This window comes from Herpailurus yagouaroundi, unplaced genomic scaffold (assembly GCF_014898765.1).
Source record: "Herpailurus yagouaroundi ecotype Mexico unplaced genomic scaffold, PumYag 141, whole genome shotgun sequence".
Lineage (NCBI taxonomy): Eukaryota > Metazoa > Chordata > Mammalia > Carnivora > Felidae > Herpailurus > Herpailurus yagouaroundi.
Genome location: NW_024412396.1, coordinates 9456090 through 9471096, shown reverse-complemented (window position 1 = coordinate 9471096; position 15007 = coordinate 9456090). Strand labels below are relative to the sequence as shown.

At 35.1% G+C, this 15007-nt stretch overlaps 1 protein-coding gene across 6 annotated transcripts in view; it reads right to left on the bottom strand.

Moving 5' to 3' along the window:
- The window catches only part of G2E3 (G2/M-phase specific E3 ubiquitin protein ligase), a 65576-nt gene that overhangs the window by 10184 nt on the left and 40385 nt on the right, over positions 1-15007 (bottom strand). For all 6 annotated transcript variants that reach the window (XM_040476848.1, XM_040476851.1, XM_040476850.1 and 3 more), the window contains 6 exons: positions 13011-13117; positions 12210-12326; positions 8920-9044; positions 8682-8814; positions 5507-5814; positions 2710-2891 (listed from right to left, as the gene is read on the bottom strand). In XM_040476848.1, the coding sequence (XP_040332782.1) occupies positions 2710-2891; positions 5507-5814; positions 8682-8814; positions 8920-9044; positions 12210-12326; positions 13011-13117 (972 nt within the window). The remainder of the gene's footprint in view (positions 1-2709; positions 2892-5506; positions 5815-8681; positions 8815-8919; positions 9045-12209; positions 12327-13010; positions 13118-15007) is intronic.

The following is a 15007-nucleotide window of genomic DNA, read 5'->3' as shown; positions in this document are numbered from 1 at the left end:
AAACAAACAAAAAAAAAGTTGAAAAAAAAGAACAACCTTCATGTAGATGAAGACAATATCATGATTACACAAGAGATGAGGGAATCCAATTCCCTAGATGACTTGGTGTATCACAACTTTACTGCTAAAATAGAAGCCCTCTGAAAGGCCAGAGACCATTTTACACTTTGTGAACCATAGGGTGTCTGTTGCAACTACTCAATTCTGCCACTATAGTGTGAAAGCTGTCACAGACACAAAACAAATGGGAAATGGGTAGGGTTGTGTTCCAATAAAACTTTTATTTATAACACAAGAGGCAGCAGGCCAGACTTGGCCTACAGCCATAATTTGTCAGACTCTACACTAAAATCTAGATAACAAGTTTTGGAGATAGGAGTATCTGTTGGGGTCTCTGTTAGGGAAGCTAAGACTAAGCTCCAACTTATTATACCCCAAACATTATCTCCTCTCTTACTCTGTTTTCCTTATTTTTTTAAATGTTTGTTTATTTTTGAGACAGAGAGAGAGAGAGAGAGAAACAGAATATGAGTGGGAGAGGGGCAGAGAGAGGAAGAGACACAGAATCTGAAGCAGGTTCCTGGCTCTGAGCTGTCAGCACAGAGCCCAATGTGGGGCTTGAACTCACAAACTGTGAGATTGTGACCTGAGCCAAAGTCAGACACTTAACTGAGACACCCAGGTGCCCCCTGTTTTACTTATTTTTATAATACATTTTACTACATGACAGTATATTATATATTTATTTATCTTCTGTCCTCCCTCTAAAATGTAAATTTCAAGGAAGCAGGGACTTTGGTTCACTACCCTATCTTCAGTAATGAACCAGTATAGGGTACCTAGTTACTTGTTAACTAAATGAATGAACAAACATGGATAGGAGCACAGAAATAGGAGTAGATAAAGCCATGAGGAGGGCTGGAAGTCTTAAATGCCCTAATCAAGAGCCTAACTTTGTTCAATAGGTATTGAGAAGTCAGTGAAAATTCCTGAGGAAAAAAGCAATGTGGTCATAACTACTTTTCAAAGAATCATCCTGAATAAGAATATTAGAATAATATCCTAATTATTTAAGCCTAGACATAATTTGAGTTTGGTACAGTAAGTGCATTTGAAATAAGAAGGAAGGGCTGAAGATAAGCCACTTTTAGAGACAGATGACTTGACACACACTGATAGAATACGGAGGAATGAAAATGACCCATTCTCCAGAAAGGCATGGAAATAAGAAATCTCTTGAAAACAAAAATCAGGCAAAAAACCCCCACAAATTCTGGGGAAAAAACAGTTCTGTCTTAAATATATTTGGCTTAGTGTGTCAGCAAGATTCAGATCCTATTTGACATAAAAGTCTAGGGGCTCAACAACACAAGTCTGGGAATCATTTAGAAGGTTATGGGCGAGGAGAAGGTTTCCAAATAGTACAGAGTGAGGACTGTTAAGACAAACCTAAAAACTACCCCAAGTTTCAGGAGTAGGAAGAAGTAAATATTAAAAAAAAAAAAAAAAAAAAAAAACACACACACACACACAAAAACAAAAAAACAAAAACTGTAGAGATGAATTCCAAGACAGTCGTGATTACAAAAGGAGATGAGGAAAGAAAGGCCTTTGCATATGGTGATTTAGATCCCTGGAGATCAGCTACAACTAGGGAACTTGGGATAATGGTGATGGGAACAGAAGCCTGACTATAAGAAGAAATGAATATGAAAGAGGAAGCTGAAACAATGAAGTTATAATAAAGTACATGTTTTAGTAAAGAGGAAAAAAGGAAAAATAAGTTGAAGAATTAAAGGGTTAATTTAAACTACCATTTTAGGATGAAGTGTTTTGGGCCAAATAAAAAAGACAGACTTCCATCTTTCTTACTTTGTAGTTTTAAAACTGAGGCTTAACAAGATTAACTGATATGCCCAAGGTTACACAGTTTATAGCACTTATTTTAAATTAAAATCTGACTTCTGAGCATGTGCTTTTAAACATTAAACTATACTACCTATCAATTGAGACAACAGAGTAGGCTTAAGCAGGAAGGAGGTTAAAGGAAAAAAAGTTGAATGGATTTCAGTGTCTCCATTAGTTTCCAAATCAGTAACACATATGTAGACAGGGATACTTATAGGGCATTATGATAGTTAAATTTTGTTTTTAAGGTCATATGTAGTACAGGGCTCAAAAAATCGTAACTATTTTTAGGTGGAAACACTGAGTCTCCCCACTGTTTCCATAAAGAAGAAATTCAGCCTTGTCCTTCTCTCCACCTAGCACTCTTATCTCCCTGTAGGAGTTAGAGTAAGTTTTTTGACTGATAAGCCAAGTCCTTGCTCTCTTCATATCCATGTGGTAGGAAAGTACATTTTCATCTGCTCTCTAGCAGGCAATAAGGAGCCTGCCTTATGTTGTTTCTAGCAGGGTAGATAAATCCATCTAATTCTGAGAAGTGTTAACAAGCCATTTTGACCAAAGACCAAAGTCACATTATCCAATTGGTTGTATCAACATTAAGCCTGGCCTTTTGATCTCTAGTTGTCTGACCTTACTTAACATCTATCTCTTAACTGGTTGTGAACCCTGCTGGTAAACAAAACTGATGATACACCTTAACTACCACAAAAAGAGAAGTATTATTCTATCATAGGTCCATCATTTATATTCAAATATAACTAGAATATAGTCTTTATTTTAATAAACAAGTACATTTCTTACCCTGATTATCATTTGCGCCACGTCAAAGTCAGAAACATCGTCTAAAATTGGTTGGGTATTTTCTGGTCCATAAACAAGGCAGTTAAACAAGGTTTTAGAAAAGAAACCAGGTGAAGGACCACCATGAACCAAGGAAATGGCAAGGATTTTGCCAGCTTCATAATAAAGATTCTCTTTCAGAGCTGTAAATACAGATAAAAATACATCAAATATAATTATATTATTATTATAAGATAACCATCATATGTGATGAATACATATACAGTAAAATACCCAAAAACTTAAATAAGTGTAAAATAACTTAATTCACAGAAATTAGAATCATGTATAAAATATAGATCTCACCTAAATATATTTTTCTGAATAAAAAATGACCCATAATAGAAAAATGTAAATACAGAAAATCTTTTAATACAAAAATCACCTATAATCCTATCACCAGAATAACCAGTGTGCACATTTTGATGTAAATTTCTCATATGTATATTACTATATACACAGTTTGACTTCTGCATTTTTTCACTTATTATATTGTAAACTTTTTCTATGTTATTCAAAATTATTCAAATTTACAGTTAATAAATGTATTAAGACTAATTTACAAATGTGCTACAATGTAAACCATCTTATAATGGCTATGTTAGCTAAGTTACATTTTCAATTATATGAGACACAATATTAACACCTATTTCCATATTCTTGTTTATATATCTTTGGTTACTTGATTACTATAAATTCCTACATATGCTAGTAGTTCAAAAGACGTAAACATTTTTAAGGTTGTTGATACATAGCGCTAAATTATCTTCCAAATGGCACAAATTTACTCCCAACAGTATATGCTATCTTACCATGTAATCACAGATTTCAATATTTTTAAAATTATCATTTAAATTGTTTTAGCTAAGTGAAGTAAGTCAGAAAAAGACCAATATCCCATGATTTCACTCATATGTGGAATTTAAGAAACAAAACAAACCAGCGAAGGGAAAAATATGAGAGAGAGAGATACACACACAAATCAAGAAACAGACTCTTAAGAATAGAGAACAAACAGATGATTACCAGAGGGGACAGAGGTGGGGGGATGTGTTAAATAGGTAATGGGGACTAAGGAGTGCACCTGTCATGATGAGCAGAGGGTGATATGTGAAGTGTCAAGTTACTATATTGTACACCTGAAAGTAATATAACACTGTATGTTAACTACCTTAAATTAAAATAAAAACTTAAAAATAAATAAAATGTTTTAGGTACTTTGATAAATCAAAAAGATATCATGTAAATTTTCCTTAAAATTGTTCTGAGCAAATTATTAATAAGTAACATTATCAATACATGAACTAAATGAAATCTCCTCAACAATAACTTTATATGCAATGTATCAGCAGTCACATTTTACAGTTGAACACCCTGAGTTCCAGAGAGGGCTACATAATTAACCTAAGGATGTAAAACTACTGAAGCAGATGTGTACGAAACTGAATTCAGATTTTGTGAATTCATGCACTCACTCACTGCACCAAAACTATCTTGAATTAACACTGCTGATTATTTGGAGTGTGTTTTGTTGTTGTTGTTTTTTTTTAAAAGGAGTTTAGAATTAAACTCAGTGTAGTGCATATAATACAAATAAATCTTGATAGTTCTCAATTATTTTAATGATTCAGGCAAAAGTGAGGAAGTAAGTTCTATGACATACATAGAAGGAAATTCAAATGGAATAAAATGAGACTTCTTTCAAATTTCCTATTACAGCAAAAGTGGTATAAAAGCTCCTAAAGAGTGCTAGAATTAACCATGCTTATTTTTTTAATTAAAAAAGGTTTTTTAACCATCTTCTGAGATGCATGTTTTAATTCCTTACCAGAGAAGTATCATATACATAATTTCACACAAAAAATTCTTGAAAGCAAAAGTACATTAAAAAATCCATTACAGAGGCGCCTGGGTGGCTCAGTCGGTTAAGCGTCCGACTTCGGCTCAGGTCATGATCTCACGGTTCGTGAGTTTAAGCCCCGCATCGAGCTCTGTGCTGACAGCTCAGAGCCTGGAGCCTGCTTCAGATTCTGTGTCTCCCTCTCTCTCTGTTCCTCCCCTGCACTGTCTCTGTCTCTCTCAAAAATAAAGATTAAAAAAATTTAAGGGGCGCCTGGGTGGCGCAGTCGGTTAAGCGTCCGACTTCAGCCAGGTCACGATCTCGCGGTCCGTGAGTTCGAGCCCCGCGTCAGGCTCTGGGCTGATGGCTCAGAGCCTGGAGCCTGTTTCAGATTCTGTGTCTCCCTCTCTCTCTGCCCCTCCCCCGTTCATGCTCTGTCTCTCTCTGTCCCAAAAATAAATAAACGTTAAAAAAATTAAAAAAAAAATCCATTACATATGGACCAGAATAGTATCTGATAAAAATCCTAGGTTGTAAAGAAACATCCTATCAGCAAACTCCGAATATGTGAACAAGAAGGGCTCAAATAATCATCCATTCCATTTGGCTACATTATTCAAATGAAATTACAATGAATATAAAGTACATTTTTAAGAAGCTACAGTTAATTATGAATTCACTCCAAGGAGGATATTTGTTATAAAGAAATTAAGCATATTCTTAAATAAAAAACGTTTCACTATAAAGTTTACGTGTAAAAGTATCACTCCCCCTTCTCTTTTCTGTGATTCAATCGGTATTTTATTAACAAAGTGAACTATACATTTTGACCACAGGACAGAATAGTAATTCTAACCAACTATCTCCTTCTTTATACATGGTATCTTCAGTAGGTACAATAATAAATAAAACAATTACCTTGAGAATTTAGAGACAAGTTCTTAGACAAGGACCCTTCAAATATTGGTGAATTCTCAAGATGCTGCATTAAGAGACTTAGGAATTCTTGCTTTGATCCAGGATGTTCTCTTCCAAAATTATCATTTTCATTAACATATGCTACTTCAATTGTGTATGAAGGATTAAAGTTTTGATTTCTGAATCCATCTAAGGCACTATTCCAGATATTGGCTTTATTAATCCATAATCTTTTAGCTTTTTTTTTAATTTGAAATCCTAATTCCATTATTATTGTTGATATATCTCTTCTAAATTTGCTGCCTTGCCTATAAAACATGAATTTAAATATAAAAGTTAAGTACTCTAAAGTACTTCATGTGACACAGCAGTTATATAGCCAATAAAAAAATAGAAAACTACATTAAAAGGAAGTTCTTCACCAACTCCCACCCAAAAGCACACAACAGGTCCCCTATTATTTGATTTGATTCTAAATTCTTGACTTCTTCCCAATTTCCTACCAAATTAAAATGTAATGTCATAAATGATTTATGAGAATGTTGATAGATCTTTATATCAAATTTGATCATTTTAGTAGATTCAGATATAAGAGTCAGAAGCTCAGAATCTCACCATCTTGGCCAATGGCTATAATAAACAGTTGCTTAAGTGTATTTCAAGTTCACGAGATCCTTTAAAAATAGAACAAATATAATCTTGGCTTACTCTATGAGAAAACCACAGTTGTAAGAGATTACACAATGTATTTTTAATCATAGAGTTAGTTAACAGCAGAGCTAATATTATAAACACAATTCACAACCCTTTAAATCGTACTTTTTAGTATAGACCAGTAATTCTCAGAGTGTGGTTCCAAACCAACGGCAGCAACATCATCTGGAAACTTATTAGAAATGCAAATTCTTTTTTTTTTCTTTCAAGATTTTAAGTTATCTTGACACCCAATGTGGGGCTCAAACCCACAACCCTGAAATCAAAAGTTGCATACTCCACTGACTGAGCCAGCCAGGTGCCCCAGAGATGCAAATTCTTGAGCCACACAACAGGTAAACAGAACCAGAACCTCTGAGCGTGAGGCCTAGCAATCTGTGTCTTGATTAAGACCTCCAGGCAATCGTATGGACTGACTCAATTGTCCCCGCCTCAATTTCTCCATCTGTACGTGGAATTAATGTACTCAAAATAATTCTGTTTGGAGCAATGTCCATGGATCATCTTTCTACATCAAGTATAACTTTTTCTCATCCTAAAACATTATAATGTGCCAATGTGAGTCAGCCTTTTTTTCTTCACACAACCCTCTCACTATTCATTAACCCAAGGTGCAGGAAAACCAGTCTTTTGGAAATGAAGACTATCCTTCAGAAGTATGCCTTCATGTAGCAGGTTGATTTCTTGCTCCTGCCTGGAATGGAAATGCCAATGCTATTCTTTTAGAATATGATGTTAAAGCATGGAACAAGGAATCAAACTTCCCTGGTATAACATCTTTGGAAACCTACATCTTAAAATTTTTAAAACTAAGGTGAACATCTTTTTTGATACTAAAAGTAATATAAAAACATTTTTAACAGATTTTCAGTTAACACAAGTGGTATCTTACAACAGCAATTCTTTACTTTTTGAAATAACTTCATATTCAAACACTTTTGGAATACTTCATATTCCATTTCTATCCATAAATCTAGTTATCAAATATTTTCACAGAAATTCTTTACTTTCTCAGTTTAAACTTGATACTATTGTTAACAAAAAATATTTCAACATGTTTAGCTACTATAATGTTACTTGTCTGTTTTTTTTCATAAGCTCCTTTGTAAAGTTATATATACTTAAAAATCTTAACTTCGGCTGAATAAATACCTGACACAGAATAAGGTTGTAATTCTAGTCTTATTTAAATGTTTATGAATGATTTTAAAGTTACTTATTTTGCTTTTATGAAAATATTTAAGCATCGCTGAGCGCGGTGGTGCGCGCCTGTAGTCCCAGCCATTAGGGAGGCTGAGCCAGGAGGATAGCTTGAGCACAGGAGTTCTGGGCTGCAGTGCGTTATGCCAATCGGGTGTCTGCGCTAAGTTCGGCATCAATATGGTGACCTCCTGGGAGCCGGGGACCACCAGGTTGCCTAAAGGAAGGGGTGAACCGGACCAGGTAGGAAAATATTTAGGCATTAATACAATACAATAATACTTGTAAGTATGTCTTAAACTTTCTAAAGAGGTGACATTTAGACCTCTGACATTGACGGCAAATATATTAAGCAAATGATTATAAAGTAAAAAAATAGTATCTATATTAAATGATTCCTTTTTAATAAAGTAACACAGTATACTTGATATTTTAAACTACCTTTAAAATGATCTATAATATGTATTTTACATCATGATTTAGTACACAATAAATTTCATACACATTCTTTCTATGTGCAGTGCAATCTGATATTTTACATTCCATTTTAGCCTGTTTTTCTTTTTTTCATGTCGGTTACACTGTCTTCATGATGATATGTTGGTCCTATAGTTTAAAAAACACTCTTCCAGGGGCACCTGGGTAGCTTAGTTGGTTAAGCTCTTGATTTTGGCGGAGGTCATGATCTCACGTTTTGTGAGTTCAAGCCCCACATCAGGCTGTGCACTGACAGCCTGGAGCCTGCTTGGGATTCTCTCTCTCCCTTGCTCTCTGCCACTCCCCTGCTCTCTCTCTCAAAATAAATAAACATTACAACAAAAATAAAAACGAAACAAAAAACGCCTTTCAGGGATGCTTGGTGGCTAAGCTGGTCAAGTGTCCGACTGTGGCTCAGGTCATGATCTCTCTCTGCTCTCAGCACGGAGCCCGCTTTGGATACTTTGTCCCCCTTCCTCTCTGCCCCTCACCTGCTCACAGTCTCTCACTCAAAAATAAACATTAAAAAAAAAGGAAAGGAAAAGAAAAAGAAAAAACACACTCTTCCAGAATACTAAGATCAGCTAATATGCTAAGTGTATAAAGCTACTTCCTATTGTAATTTTTTTCAAAATAGAGTTTTATAGGGATTGCCTGGCTGGCTCAGTTGTTACTGCAAGTGACTCTTGATCTTGGGGTCATGAGTTCAAGCTGCACATTGGGTATAGAGCTTACTTTAAAAAAAAAAAAAAGTTTATATTTTTCTCCAATTCAAAATACATACCTCACAAGATCTTTATGCTGGGCTCCAGGTGACTGTCTGGGTAATTTAGGTGATGATTCTTCCAACAAACAATCAGTTATTCCCACATTATTAGTGTTGGGTAATGTATGCTTTTTGGCTTTTTGGAAATCCTCTGCAGATTTAAAACCCTATGTTAGCATTATAGAAATATAGGAAGAAACTTTTCAATAATATACATTTGAAAAAAAATTCTTTATTCAAAATTGCAAAATATTACCTGAATTGTAGAGAATACCTCTACATTCCAAACACTCCCAATTTTGTTCCCACGATCGTAATGAGGAACAAGCTAAATGTGTTCCGCTAGAACCACAACACTGACAGCGCTTTATTTCCCATTTGCTGAGGATATAAAGAGAAACAGATGTTTACATTTTGGTATTAACTTGGTCTAATTCCAACCACTAGCACTACCATAGGCCAGCACATATAACCACATATAACCAGCTCTTCTACAAAAGGAGGAAAAATAGATTATCTGCTTTGATACTATATTACTTTTTCTTCAAGTATTTTTTTCCTATTTCATTTATTATGTTTATAACCTCCTCCTCTAAATATTCGCTAATTTAAAAGACCTAAACTAAATATCAACATGTACATGCACATACACAAAAATATAAACACTAGAAAGAATATAATTAAGAAAGAAAAAATTTCTTTTATATTTGGAAATTACTACAGCCAAAGGGAGATTGCTATGTGAATGTGTCCAACATGGAAGAAGCATTCATTAAATATATTATTTACCTAAAATATCTTTCCAATTCAATGTGAGGAATTACTTCCTACAAAAGATTGTTCAGACACCGATATTGGGCAGCTCAACAGGATCCAGATGTTACTATCTTGCCCATATTCATATTCTCTTATTTGTTCCCCTCCACCCCCACCCCCACCCCCATGTTTCCCACTAGGCTGTGTGGTATGTGTGTTTTCTGTATAGGTGTGGGTATGGGTTGTGGTGTGGTGCCTACTTTTCGTTTGATTATGAGCAGACCCTCAATGAATCAAAATGGATATACATTCCCTGAGTGCATGGATGTGTAGGTGATGAGAGAGGCAACTGGAAACCCTCCCGTCCAGTAGGTATAGGTGAATCTCTCTCTGTGTGGATATGGGATATGGGTCTACAGCTGTGTGTCTCCCCAGCTTCCCCCAATAGTTCTGCCAAATGATGATGAAGAGAAAGAAGAGCACAGCGCTTAATATACACTAGGACCAGTTCTCACTCTTATACGAAAAGTTTAATCCTTGTAATTTTAAAATGTAGGGAAAACCACTGTTACCCTTCATTTTAAAGAAGAGGAAACCATAGCATAGACGGGTAAATAACTTGCCCAATTAAATTTACACTGCTAATAAGTCTCAGTGAGGCTTCCAACCTAGTGTACCTGGCTTCATTCAGGCCCATGCTCCTAACCACTACACCATGGTGCCTTTCAGCAAAACTGCTTTTCTATCACTAGGACGAGGGAGTGAGATTACCAGAAAAAGCATTCAAATGGCAGGTATTGTGCCCCAGGAGAAATGAGAAGGGATAGCAATCTTGAATAACTGCTAGAAAGAAAAGGGAGCTTGGTAACTACTGACTGGGTGAATAAATTTAGAAAATATCAGCATTAATGAACGTATTTGCTTCTTAGAAATCTAAAGTGCTTGGGCGTCTGTGTGGCTTGACTGGTTAAGCGTCTGACTCTTGATTTCAGCTCAGGTCATGATCTCACGGTTCATGGGTTTGAGCCTTACATCAGGCTCTGTACTAACAGTGTGGGGCCTACTTGGGATTCCACTCGTGCTTGCCCCCGAACCTGCCCTCAAAAATAAGCTTAAATAAATAAATAATAAATAAATAATAAATAATAATTAATAAATAAATAAGCTTAAAAAAAAAGAAATCTAAAATACCTTATTGTTTACAAAGCACATCTATATACATCATCTTATCTGTGTGTCAGCACAACTCTTTACAGGGGGTATTATTGGTGTTTACAAATGAATAATCAGGATCACCAGTCACATAAGAATATACAACACTTGCCATCTTTGATAAGATCTCTGCCCTTAAAGAATTTTTAGTCTAATCAAAAAAACAAACTTGAATAATGTCAATCATATTGTAACATGCACACAAAAGAAAAAAACCCAGCCCAGAATGGGAAATCAGGAGTGGTAAGAGCTGCTTAGGGAAATTTTTCAAAGCTGGCAAGACATCAGCTGAGTCTTTGCAAATAAGAGGTATCTTACCCAGCCAAATCACTTTCCATGAGAAACAAGGCTCCCAATATTCTGCTTTGCACTTTAAGTTTCAGCTTGCCATGTTAAGTAAGATTGCATAACAGGGATTAAAAATTTATTGAAATATCCTCCATAAATTTCAACAAAACTAGATTGGTTACTGTTTATTCTACATCTTAAAAAATGAAGATACTCTTGATTTCTAGTATCCAACACAGTATAGTGTACACAGAGGGCACATAATGATTATTGATTCAGATTAGAGCCAATATCCACTGACAGTACTTAAGAATAATCAATAAATTTCAAATGCCAAACCCTTTTTATAGTGATCCAAAAGAATACTGCTAGATTATTTTAGTTAAATTAAGCTATGGAATAGTGCCATCCAAAAGAAACACAATGCGAGTCATTTAAACTTTCCTAGTACATGATTGAAAAAGGTAAAAGAAACAGATGAAACGAATTTCAACATTTCCAAAATATGATTTTGCTTGACATGTAATCAATATAAAAACAAATATAAAAAATTATATTAACAAGATACTTTAAAACTTATTAACAAGATAAAACTTATTAACAAGATACTTTAAGTTATTTTTGTCTTACTGTTATGGGCTGAATTGTGTCCCCTCCAAATTCATAAGTTGGAGTCCCCAAACCCAGTACACCTCACTATGTATCTGTATTTGAAGATAGGGCCTTTAAAGACATAATTAAGATAAAATGAGGTCATATAGATGGGCCCTAATTTAATATGACTGGTGTTCTTACAGGAAAAGAACATTAGGAAACAGGCAGAGGGACAATCATGCGAAGACAAAGTTAGAAGGGAAACATGTGCATGACAAGGAGAGAGGCTTCAGCAGAAATAAAACCTGCGGGTACCTCTATCTGGAACTTCTAATCTCTAGGATGGTGAGAAAATAAATTTCTGTTGTTAAGGCAGGCTTAGCAAATGAAGACACTTAAAACACTTCTCAATTTGGAGTAGGCACATTTCAAGTGTTCAACAGTCAATGTGGCTAGTGGCTACCATATAGGACAGTGTAGCTCTAGAAAATGAAGGCTCAGTAAATACACCACAGAAATAAGTTAAAACTATGCGGACAACAATAATTTCTCTGTAAAAATGCATTTAATAAATATACCTGCAAGTTAAAACTTCAAATATTCTAAGAGCCAAACTACATTTCACGAACTAGAAAACTACTTCCTCAACCGACGGTTTAAATAAGGACACTAAACACATGGGACTTCCCAACATACCTATCAGGTGCATTATAGTCTCGCCCTTCTTTGCAACGACATCTCCGGACATCACAATGCTCATAGTGCTGCAGAAGTTCTTGATAAGCATTTTCCTCTAATTCCCAAGATGCATCTCTGTAAATGAAGAAAGATATAAAATACACTTTAAACTAAAATTTTACATAAAAGGATTGGTAATGGATATAAAAAAAACTTTTCACATACTTGGGAATAAGGATAAAACTTTTGTTTTTTAGGATTAATCATTCTCTTCAAGATATATATCTATTAGTGTCATTTTATCCTACAGTTAATTATTCTTACAGTGAATTTTCAAATGTTAAATGAAAAATTAGAAATTTTCTAAAATTTACATTTTTCCTAATATTTCACTTCTAATTTTTAAACATCAAGTTTAGTGCCATTATTTCTGGATTCCTCCTCTTTAAGTATTAAGAAAATCCTTCTTATACACTTTAAACCACATCCTGATTCTCTTAGATAATTTATACATACCATTGTGAAGTCTGTTACTTGGGTATAAGTCAACCAATTAATATTGTACACACTGAGGTATTAAGAGACTGTAAGTCAATTAATGAGACATTTAAGTCACAGCCCCTGCCCTCAAGAACTAGCAATCTGAGAAGAAGGAGGCAGTTGGGGGGGGGGGGGGCCCAGCAGCTTTACATTTCCGCAGTTAAGATGGCTGCTTATTTATAATTTTAATCATTCATAAATGATTATTTTGATTACTTCCACTGTTATTAAATACTACATTTAAATTATCTTTTTTGTGAAAGGCTAAATGGTACTCACTTTTCAGGAATATGAATTCCCATTCTCAACATCTCTTTCTGAAATATATCACTATTATTGCATATTGTGCATCTAAAGAAAAACACTCCTGCATTTATTGCTTGAACCTGTAACAGAAAACAGAAATCCATTGTTAACAATTTAATTATAAATTATAACAGCTAACAGAACATGTGATATTTTTTACTTAATATATTATGAAAACAAATTTTCTATGCTAGTTCTCAAGCTTTGATAAATGAAGTTATTCTATTGCTAAAATTTTGAAATTTTTTTCCCCCAATGATCAAAAATAATTGTTAATGAACCGGCTATTCTTAGCTTTACATCTATCACTCACATATTTTTCTCAACCTTTGTTATTTTTTCTTTCTTAGGTCATTTTCTTTTTTTACTGTTTACTTATATGAGAGAGCAAGTAGGAGAGGGGGAGAGAGGGAGGGAGAGAGAAAGAGAGAGAGAGAGAGGGCGAGGGAGAGAATGAATCCCAAGCAGCCTCCATGCTGTTAGCACAAAACTCGACGTGGGACCCAAACCCACTATCATGAGGCCAAGACCTGAACCGAAATCAAGAGTCAGACACTCAACTGACTGAGCCACCCAGGTGCCCCTAATGTCATTATTGTCCTCAAATATTGTGTTATCCTTCACTCTCTGTGAATATAACAGTAAAAATATTGACTTACTTCATCTGGAAGGGTGTTTAAATAAGTATTACTATAAATCATTCTTGGTTCTGTTTTTAACTCAATCTCGAAGTTACTTTTTTTTTTTTTTTTAATTTTTTTTTTTCAACGTTTATTTATTTTTGGGACAGAGAGAGACAGAGCATGAACGGGGGAGGGGCAGAGAGAGAGGGAGACACAGAATCAGAAACAGGCTCCAGGCTCTGAGCCATCAGCCCAGAGCCCGACGCGGGGCTCGAACTCACGGACCGCGAGATCGTGACCTGGCTGAAGTCGGATAACCGACTGCGCCACCCAGGCGCCCCTCGAAGTTACTTTTTTCCTAAGAGGGGAGAATTATAAAACCTATTCTCACTTTCAGCACATAGAAATACAGAGCCCTCAGGCAGAGTACAAGGAAACAGAAAACTATAAACCTATTAGAAAGAGTAGCCAATCTCTATTAAAAAAAACTAGCAGCACATATTCATTTAATAACTATTTACCCCCCATTGTGTAGGTGCTGAACACTATGCTATGTACCAAAAATAGAAACATAAAATAACTTAGATCCTATATCAAGGAATTTTTGTGAAGTACAATTATAATTTGTAAAAGAGTGTGTCTTTAAGTATATACATGGAAGAGAGAGGAAGAAGTACCTAAGTCTATGTAAGAGCCTGACAAAAATGTCACAGGAATTGCGAGGTCAAAGCAAAATTTGGAAGAGGAAACAAAGGTTTACCAGGAAAATAGGACAAAAGACATTATAAGGAAATGGAATTGCACATATCAAGTTTCCATGGCAAGAGAGAGCACAATGTGATCAGGGAACTAATTAATAATATACTTCGGGATTACATGCTGGCAATACTGAACTCAGTAATGAGGTTAGACAGGTAAATCAAAGCCAGTAATGTATGTGAAGAACTGGTAAGGAATAAAGCATGCAGGAGAAAAGGACAGTTAGTAGGCTCCTTCGAAAGTCTAGCTTAAAAAAAAAAGTGTCTAAAGTTATATCACAGAGGGTTAAGGCAGAGGCTAGCAACAAATAAAGATACATAAAAATAGCTACCAGGTTGAGCTGATGGGGAATTTATGAATGATAATGAAAACAAATTAGACTTGAGGTTCAAAAAACATTAGTAGTAAGGCACCTAACTGCTGTGTCAGAAGAGTGAGCAACTTTTGGTCTCAGGCTCATGGGTTCAAGTCCCACATTTGGTGTAGAAATTACTTAAATAAATAAAATATAAACAAAAGCAACCACCAAGTAGCAAGTGGGACACACACACACACACACACACACACACACACACACACACACACACA